Raw genomic sequence first — 8,833 nt, forward strand, 5'->3', positions numbered from 1 at the left:
TCCAATGAAACAAAGCTGAAGCTGTTCACTGAAATAATTTTGAACCTGGTGAATTTTGGTTACTTGCAAACCCTGCATTTTTGGCAAGTTTATGTATTCCCCCTTAGCTCCAGTGAATACAAAGAGAATACAAAGCCCCTGCTTATCACCTTCTTTGCCTCCAGCATTTCAGCATTTTTCACTTCTTAGATTTTCACTTCCTAACCAGTTTCTGAAGCTGCAGGGCTTGAGGGTAGAATTTGGCAATCAGAGCTTTTTTCTAGACACAGCTTGCATTAATCAAGTTTTTGTCAAAGAACCATATAATTCATGGTGTATGAACATACCAGGAGTTCATACAAAGTTTTTATTATTCTCTATTGTCAAAGTTAGACTAAAATGCTCTCCAAAAAGAAAACCTTGTAATTTGTAAATAGAGGAGTTTACACTTCACTGAAGATCAAAGAGGAAACAGTCTACATCAAAAATAATCCTGCGAATTTGGCTTTCCTTTTTCTCCCCAGCCAGTGGCGTTTGGCCAATATTTTGTCCTCTGTCTTGAAACAAGTGCTATTAAAAGTAAATGAAAAATGTTTGCCTTATAGGAAGTGCTTAAACAGGAAATTCACCTTCATATAGTTTCCCAGCTGTTACAAAATTAGCTTTAATAGAGAAGGGAGAAGTGGAGCGGTGAAGTGCACAATTGTTTCTCTTTTCATAAATTCCTGTAGGATGCCAACCCAAAAAGAGCAACTAGCTACGAGCTGAGGTCAGGAGGATGGCTGATTTGTAACTTTGATACTAGCTACTAAAATTGAGAAGGAAGAGGGAATAAAAGCAAAAGAGGTCACAGTTCTGTAACACTGACAGTAACACACAGGTGATGGGTGCTGTCAACATTATAAACTATATACAAGACAAAGCAGGACTCTTTCTTTTCCCAAAGAACGCAACAACAACAAAAAAGGGTGCATGTAACACAGTCGGCACATTATCGCAGGGATAAGGAAAGGGGGCCTCTCCTAAACATTACAGACTTAACTCATGGCAGTCCAGGGTACAGTTCATCTGTCTAAACACACATCCTCTCCCCCTTCCTCCTTAAATATTTAGCGAAGACCAGGCCAGTAGCAACATCTGATGTGATCGCAGTGCTAACAAGATGTTAATAAATGCAAAGATTTCCCTGAAAGGGAGCACCTTACTCCAGGAAGAGATGAGGGCGGGTGGAGGTTCAAGGAGTAACATGTCTAGTGCCAACATCTGGTGCATCTTCTCATGGTCAATGGTATCTCATATGGCAGTCAGTTGGGTAGGGTGTCAAGCCCAAGGGACGCCGCGTGCTGCTTTGCCCGGAGCCTTAGATTCTCAATACTCGTTGTTTTACTGTTCAGACTTGGAAGTGAGCTGGAGGCCTGCAGGATGGGTGAGGACCAGACCTGCTGAGCATGGGAGAGTGACTGGTAATATGACTGACAGTGCAGAGAGCTCAGTGGCGCCATGTTGACGTTCATGCCCAAGTAGGGCATGGCAGACGGTGTCCCCATTTCGAAGGAGGAGTAATGGACCAAGTTGTTAGTGGCTGCCATGTGCTGGCGGAATTGCTCCTGCAGGCGAAAGAGGCTCAGGGGCGAAGAGGAGTAGGAGTGAGTCTGAGCCAGGCCACTGCTGGATGAAGGTGTCACAGTCGCGCTGATAGGGGACTCTGTAGGACACAGAGGGGATGGGGGTTATTTCTACAGGCTAGATGCAGGTAGAACCAGCAGGGTTTGGATTGCAGCATGGGCTTCTATCTTGCATCAGAAGGGCAAACGAGAGGGGTTGTTTTAGCTCAGGAGAGCTGTGTCTGTTCCATACTTAGCATCTTACAGCACAGAAATGAGGCTGACTTCTTTGCTATAGCTTTTCTGCTGCCGGTGGGCACTGTTATCCCAAGCTCTAACCTGAGCAGAAGTTCTTTGCTCTTTCTGTGCTCCTGCTACAACAAACATCATGCCCTCTGTGGGTCCCGTTTAATGGTAGGGACAAGAAGACAAATCTCGGCAGCTTACCTGCAAGCACCCATGCTGTAGGGAATAGGGGACCCTACCCAACCACCAGCATCTGCCTTAGAAATGCCAGGTCGTGACATCAACCCCCACCAAGATGCTGCCCCTCACCTGCTTTTGGGCTCGCTCTCTTGCAGTTCAAAGCCTTGCTATCCACACCAGGGCTCTTGTCCACTTTAGCTTCATCCAAGGTGCTCTTAAACTCCTCCTCTCTGTCGGTCTGGTCCTCAGGTGCTGACTCACTGGCTGACTGCTCTGACAGGGTTAGGTTGAGGTCCGCGCCTACCTCACTTGGGAGGCTCTGGACCTTCTCGGTGTCCGGGGTGGTAGCCTGGGTCTCCAGCATGGGCTGCTCCGTCTTTCCCTCACTGTGGCTCCCTTCACAGTCCTTCTGCTTCTGCAGCTGCTCCTTCTGCAGGCTGCGCTGCTTCTTCCGGAATTTGGCTCTCCGGTTCTTGAACCAAACCTTTAATGCCACAAACAGCAAGAGAAAAAAAATGGTGAGAATCCTGCTTAGTGCCAAATTCAACATCATTCAGCCTGGGAGCTTCAGGGAAACCCCAAGTAATGAAGTACTGCAAGCCCGCTGTGCCCAAATGTCATTCCACTTTGTTGGGTCTTAGAGCTCTACCTGTTTTCAGTGCTTCTACAAATAGCACAACAAATATATTTTTAAAAAATATACAGCCTTTATGTTGAACTTTAAGGCACTCCACTGGTGCTGGTTTTTTGGGGGTTTTTGGTGTTTTGTTTTCTAAATTAGTTGGGCAGTTTCATCCAACCAGAATGTCTTATAGCTGAATCTGGTGACATTACATTGGCTTACAGTACAGTGCTCTGTTAGTTTCTAAAACCATTCAGTTATAAGTTTACCAAAACTATGGTGGGAACACTCAAAATAAGTCATCACAGGCATACGCTGTTATCTGGGAACAGAATGTAGGGAAGGAAGACAGAATCCATATTTTTTTAAACCTGAATCAGTAGACATGGATTAGAAGAAATATATTTGCAAATCTTGTTAGTGCTGTTTGGTTAGTTGGATGAGGAAACAAAAATCTGGACATTGGAATGTCTTGACATTTATGTAACAGAATTATTTTTTCCTATTACTTATCCACTTGACACTGAAGAGCTTGGTATTTAGTCTTTTAAAGCCCAGCAATGCAAGAACCTCCCCATCAGCAGGTTATGAAGCATGTTGCGCTAGTTGAAAGTAAAAAAAACAAAACAAAGCAAAACAAAAACCAACAAAAAACCTCAACCTTGGCCTGAGATGTTACAAATACTGACACTGGTGGAAAAGAGCAGCTGGAATTACTTCAGTTTCTGCTCTTCTAAGAAACTCAGAAAAGCCTTGCAAATAAATAAATAAGTAGACTTCTGTTGATGTTTCTAACATTTCCCCCAAAGAAATGTGAAAGAATAAATGAAAACCAGTGTACACTTCAGACAATCCTAAATTTAAAAAATATGTGTGTGGATTAAGAATTTCTTTAGCAGATGTGTGACTTTGGATGATTTTATTTTGCTCCCCTCCCCACCCCCACCTTTGACAACTTTATTGCCCCAAAATATTTGGTTACATTGGAAGCATCTTGAAAGATCAATATAGCTGTCAACCCTCTGGGAACCCCACTATACTCTTTTAAACATCCCCACTCACAAACTCACGAAATATCAGTACCTGGACTCTGGCTTCAGGTAGGTTTGTGCACATAGCCAGCCGCTCTCTCATCACCACATCTGGGTAATGAGTCTTCTGGAAGGTCTTCTCCAGTGCCTCCAGCTGTTGGGCAGTGAAGGCTGTGCGACTTCGCCTTTGTTTGCGGTGCTGGGATCCATAACGTGCCTCCAAAATGATGTCTTGAAATGTACAGCCGTTGGAAGACAAGAAAAGTGGCCAATTTAACTATGGGAATTTGTCACATAAAGCACTTGCTAACACCAGACAAACCTATAAAACTTTTTTTCATGGCTCTAGATCTAATAAAATACATACACGCATTTTGCTGGTTAATTGAGGTGTCCAAGGAGATAAAACCGCTGACTAGAAAGCCTGTTCTGGAGAGAGCAGCTGCATTAGAAGACGTGCATCTTCCCAGAAACTGGGCTGAGCTCGCTCTTCTTTAGTGTCTCATATGCAGCTCGCTGCAGTCTTCAAGGCATGATACTGGAGAGCTGTTCTGGGCTCTAGTTCAGGAAAGCACTTAAGCTCACGTGCTTATGTGTATTTAGCTTGAAAGCACGTGCTTTACTGAGTATGGACACTCTCCAGCATCTGGGGTGGAAATGCCAGCCAGGACCAAGTCCGGCCCCACTGATTGCAAGGCCAGAGCTCATGTGCTGAACTCTTCTCAGTAAAGGAGCTACTGACAAGGTCTGACTTGCCAAACTGTGCTTGCAAAATTGAGGGCAGAGAAGAAACTCAGACTGGGGAAAATCTGAGGCAAACAGCAAAGGGCTTATTATTTTACCAGAGGCGTTATTATTGCACAACAATTAGTGGGAGTAGAAAGATCTTAAATCAATGAAAAGAATTAATTTTAAAATTTAAAAAAAACCCTTATTATGCAAAGGAACATGCTGTGCTACAGAGTTGGAATGAAATAGTTTGGTGAGAGGTTTGCTCTCAAAGAGGAAATGCAGAAAGAGCAGTGTCTGGTATCATTTTTAATTCAATTAAGAATGCGACTTTCGTAGAAGGGAAGAATGAATACACTGGAAAACAACCCAACAGGGAGAAAAGTGGGCATTATCAGTGTGCAGAGGCAGATGAAGGCTCTTGTTGCTGTTTATTGGTGCTTTTGTCACGAGCACCATGGCATGAATCTAAATAATAAAACAAAACCTGCTGTCAGGCCAGCCCCAGAACCACGCAGCCAGGTTCCAAATACATTGGCTAATGAGCGTAGCAAATCAGCTTTGCACCACTCAAACATTCCTCTTCCAAACTTCCAGCTGTTTCATTCTAGTTCAGCATTTGCAGTGACTTTCTGGGTGATTGCCAAAGCCTTGTGGTTTCAGCAACCTGGAAAAGAAATGATCAGGCTAAAGGTCTTCAGCCAAATACAATATCATGTTGGTTGCATTCAAGGAAGTTTTGTGTTTGAGGTATTGGAGCTCCTCAGGGAGTTAAAATGGTGGTAATAGTTGCCACTTTGAAGGCAGAGACTGTCCTCGATGCGTTCAGACACAGCTACAGTGCAGCCAGACAAGGAGAAGGGATGTACCAGGACAAGAAATTGAAGCTACCACAAAATGTTTTACAAAGCTAACATTTGTGTTTCAAGTATAAGAAATCAGGAGAAAGGACACTGGTTAAACACCCTACCTGCAGGCTGGAATATTCCTAAATTTCTAGAGTAGACGTTAGACCTACTAGCTCCCTGGAGGCAGCAGCTCATGCATTAAGTTTGGCCACTCCAACAAAAGGCAACCAGCAATTATTTTAATGTTTTAACTATGTTTTCAGGCTTTGTGCAAGAAGGAGAATATAAATTGCAGGTGAGGCTTTGCAGTTACAATCAGAAACTGATTTCTGTTTTCTGACTTAAGGTCATTTGCTTTTGTGCTGCTTTATTCTAACTGTCCCTGGAAGGCAAATGAGATCTATAACCTGCACTGAAAGATATTCAGAAGTAACAGAATGTGAAGCAAGTGCAAAGGAATCCGCTTATAGGTATATAATGCCTACCCTGCCAATGATAAGCAGACAAGGGGACTGTGGGATTTAATTTGGAAAGTCTTCCAGGTGGGTTATTAATTTTAAAGATAAGAGGTCAGAAAACCAATTGAATCTCCTGGTCAAGAATGTAAGAATAGCTCTTTTATTTTATTTTTTTTTAATCTCCCTCTGCTTTTACCCTAGTTAGGGTCAAAGACTTTAAGTCCTCCATGCTCTTTTGTAAAAGACACAGGTGATCACAAAAATCTTTCAAGAGATCCTTGCATCTGGGAACTGGCCACCTTGAGACCCAAGGTCTGCAAGGCACATTGCAGAGTTCAGGACTATCTGCTCCCATCTGACCACCTACATGCTGAAAGGGTGAGGGAAAGAGGGGATGGACGACCAGGACAAGGAAAGTGCCCACCTGTCATCACTCTCAGCCCAGCAGTAGGTCTCCTTAATCCCACTTTAGTTCTTATTCAATGAGGACAGTGACTCCCAGCTCTGCCCTACGGCTCCCCAGACATCCCACAGGCCACAGTGAGTGGTCTGAGGAACAATGTTAAGGACGTCACTACTAGTAACTGGCTAAGGGAACATTGCTGGCATGAAGATTTGAGAGTCAACTGTGGTTCATTGATCCAAAGAGTCCGACACCTTTAGCACCATGTCTTCATGGACTACCCACCTGGGAGGACCAGCCTGAAACTTCTGCATCCTTATTTTGGCTTAAGCCCATGTCTCTTAAATTTAGCACACTGAAGTTTTCTGGGTAGATAATTTTTTCCACTTACTCTAGGCTGGAAGGAGTCACGCCACATTATTTTTTCCTTTAATATCAGACAACTATCAGAAAGCTATCTTAGAGCAGATGTGTAATTTTCAGACAGTCAGGGAAGACCGTTCCACTCTGGGAAGGTCTCTAGAATCACATCTATGTAACTTTTTGCTTTAACTTCAGTATACTAGTTGTCAGGTCCGCTCTACGACACTGCATCCAAGCCCTGACCAGAACGGCGATGTTGCAGCTGTTGACCATTTGCATTGTTGTAGTCTTTGATTATCTCAGCCAGATCTGGGTGTTTTGTGGTAGGCTGAAATGTAAAGCAGATACATGTGCCTTACCATACCAAATATTCTCAGGTCTCCATCAATTATTTTTGAACAATTCCCCCTACCAAATCATGAAATACTATCTGTGGATTTTGCACTTCCTTCTAATGACAGTATTGTTGTAGTGCTGTTATACTCACGGCTGAACACAGAAAAACAGATCAGCCGCTCTGGAGCAGCAACTCCTGTCCACTGTCCCACCATCAGCAATGCTGTGTAAATAACATTCTCTGGGTAAAGTCACATGTGACTTCCTTTGAGCCTAAAAAAGCTCTTTTATGGAATGCAAAAGCAACAGAGAGGGAGCCAGCAGGACCTTCAAGAAAGCATCACCCAAGCCAACGTCTAGGATCCCTAGAAAGAAATTGGTCAAAGTGAGACCCAAAGAAGATCCAAATGAAGATTGTTTTCCAGAAAGAAAGTGTTTGGTAGGACAAGAAATGGAAAATTGTTGCAAGAAGGGGCAACATGGAAGAACAAGCTATGGTCTGGGATGGCAGGAGACAGCTGTCAGGGGATACGAGTCCTGGGCCCCTTGGTGGGGGAATCCAGTTCACTGCGTGCTCATATTCATTGTGCTATTATTTCCTAACAAGAAAGTAAAATTTTATGCTATTTTTTGTTCTCTTGTTAGAACATATTTCAGTGTCTTTTTAATTCTCTCTTTTCAATCCCATATAGTGGGGCTGTGCCCCTTCTCACCCCTGGCTCCCCGGCTGTCAAAGGCCAGTTTGCAGCAATGTGCAGTGGTCCACTGGCAGCGAACACTGGAGGGCATTTGTCACCTGCAGAGCTTGGCCACATGGCCAGTAGTCTGGAGCACACCATGCCAGTTGGCTATGTCCCGCGCCAACTCCCGAAGAAGAGTGTCACTTAGTGCAAGCAACAATGTATTTTTTCCAGGGAACAGCAAAAGCCATGAGTTGTTCTTACCAGCCAGTCTCTCTGCCAGGGTGAGGGCATGCACCGAGGGCCTGTAGTCAGGGGCATGTTGGGCTTGCTGAGCTGCCTGCTGATGGAGATTGTACATGGCGCTCAGCGAATTCATGGCGTGGAGGGAGTAACCGTTCACTCCATAGTGCTGCATGGTGACATAAACCTGAAAAACAGCAGCCGGAGGAGAGAGGTGCTTAGGAACGTGCTATTCCAGTGTCCTGGTGTCTCAGCAGAGCTTTAGAAATGCTGAGCTCAAACTTAAACTCCTGCATGCAAGGCTCACTTTCAATCTCCCAACTCCAACAGATTCTGGGACAGGAATCGAAATACCTCCTGTAGACCTAAAGCACCAGTGACACCAGTCTGGCTTCCAAGTTTTGAGACCAGTGTCTGACTATATCCCACTCATGATATTCTGAACAAAAAGATGGGACAGGATATTTTTTCCATACCATAATAAAATTTATCGTATTATTACGACTTCTGATGAACCGACCTAGCTCTATCGCAGGACTAGCTGAGATTTTGTCCCTATCATTGCCTACAGTGGGCTGTTTCGTAATCCCATTGATATAATGTCAAATAATCTTTCTTTTCTGAACCCACTCATGAATAATTTGTTTCCAGTCATTTTTCTTAAGGTTTTTCTTTAAAAACATAAATGATATAGAAAACAAAAAAACAAATCAAACCATATGGTGTAAAAGAAAATAAACCTACAGCATAATAGGACCAAAAATGTTATGGCTAAATAGGGAATTAAGGTTTGCAATAAATATTGGCATTTTATAGCTCAATAGCAAGGAAATTATTTCAAAAAGATAGTGGCTTTTTTTCTACTGTGTGCTCTGCATGAAACTTTAAGCTATTTTTCCTTACAGATCATCTGTAAAACTGAGCTAATATTGATCTCAAAATCTGAGAGATGCTTCATTCATCCCTGTTATAAATGACTGAGGGCCTCCAGGATGCCGTTTCTGTAGTTTGCAAGACATCAGAAAGGAAGTTGTGAAACATTTGCCACAAAAGAAAATTTTTAAAACACTGTTTACATCAGCAAGTTGTTGTCTGGAAAGTCAGTGCAATG

General features: G+C 43.3%; 1 protein-coding gene across 2 annotated transcripts; it reads right to left on the bottom strand.

Annotated features, from left to right (window-relative positions):
* Positions 1-1,283: 1,283 nt before the first annotated feature.
* DMBX1 (diencephalon/mesencephalon homeobox 1) lies at positions 1,284-8,121 on the bottom strand. 2 transcript variants are annotated; one of them, XM_009951633.2, is made up of 5 exons: positions 8,077-8,121; positions 7,744-7,909; positions 3,715-3,893; positions 2,139-2,493; positions 1,284-1,684 (listed from the first exon to the last, which is right to left on the bottom strand). In XM_009951633.2, the coding sequence occupies exons 2-5, from the start codon at positions 7,895-7,897 to the stop codon at positions 1,284-1,286; spliced, it is 1,089 nt and encodes a 362-aa protein (XP_009949935.1). In that variant the 5' UTR covers positions 7,898-7,909; positions 8,077-8,121. The 2 variants fall into 2 exon arrangements, with proteins under 2 accessions (XP_009949935.1, XP_009949934.1); XM_009951632.1 differs by lacking the exon at positions 8,077-8,121 and having other exon boundaries at positions 3,715-3,910; positions 7,746-7,897.
* Positions 8,122-8,833: the final 712 nt, after the last annotated feature.

Source organism: Leptosomus discolor, chromosome 3, assembly GCF_034619465.1.
Source record: "Leptosomus discolor isolate bLepDis1 chromosome 3, bLepDis1.hap2, whole genome shotgun sequence".
In the NCBI taxonomy this organism is placed as follows: Eukaryota; Metazoa; Chordata; class Aves; order Leptosomiformes; family Leptosomidae; genus Leptosomus; species Leptosomus discolor.

Bases quoted from the DNA above. Each gene is read 5' to 3' on its own strand.
- DMBX1 (XM_009951632.1), bottom strand. From the start codon at position 7,897: ATGCAGCACTATGGAGTGAACGGTTACTCCCTCCACGCCATGAATTCG. The intron at 3,911-7,745 runs TGGTAAGAACAA...CTTGTCTTCCAA, and splicing joins ACCCTGGCAGAGAGACTGGC to CGGCTGTACATTTCAAGACA. The intron at 2,494-3,714 runs GTACTGATATTT...GTGGCATTAAAG, and splicing joins TACCTGAAGCCAGAGTCCAG to GTTTGGTTCAAGAACCGGAG.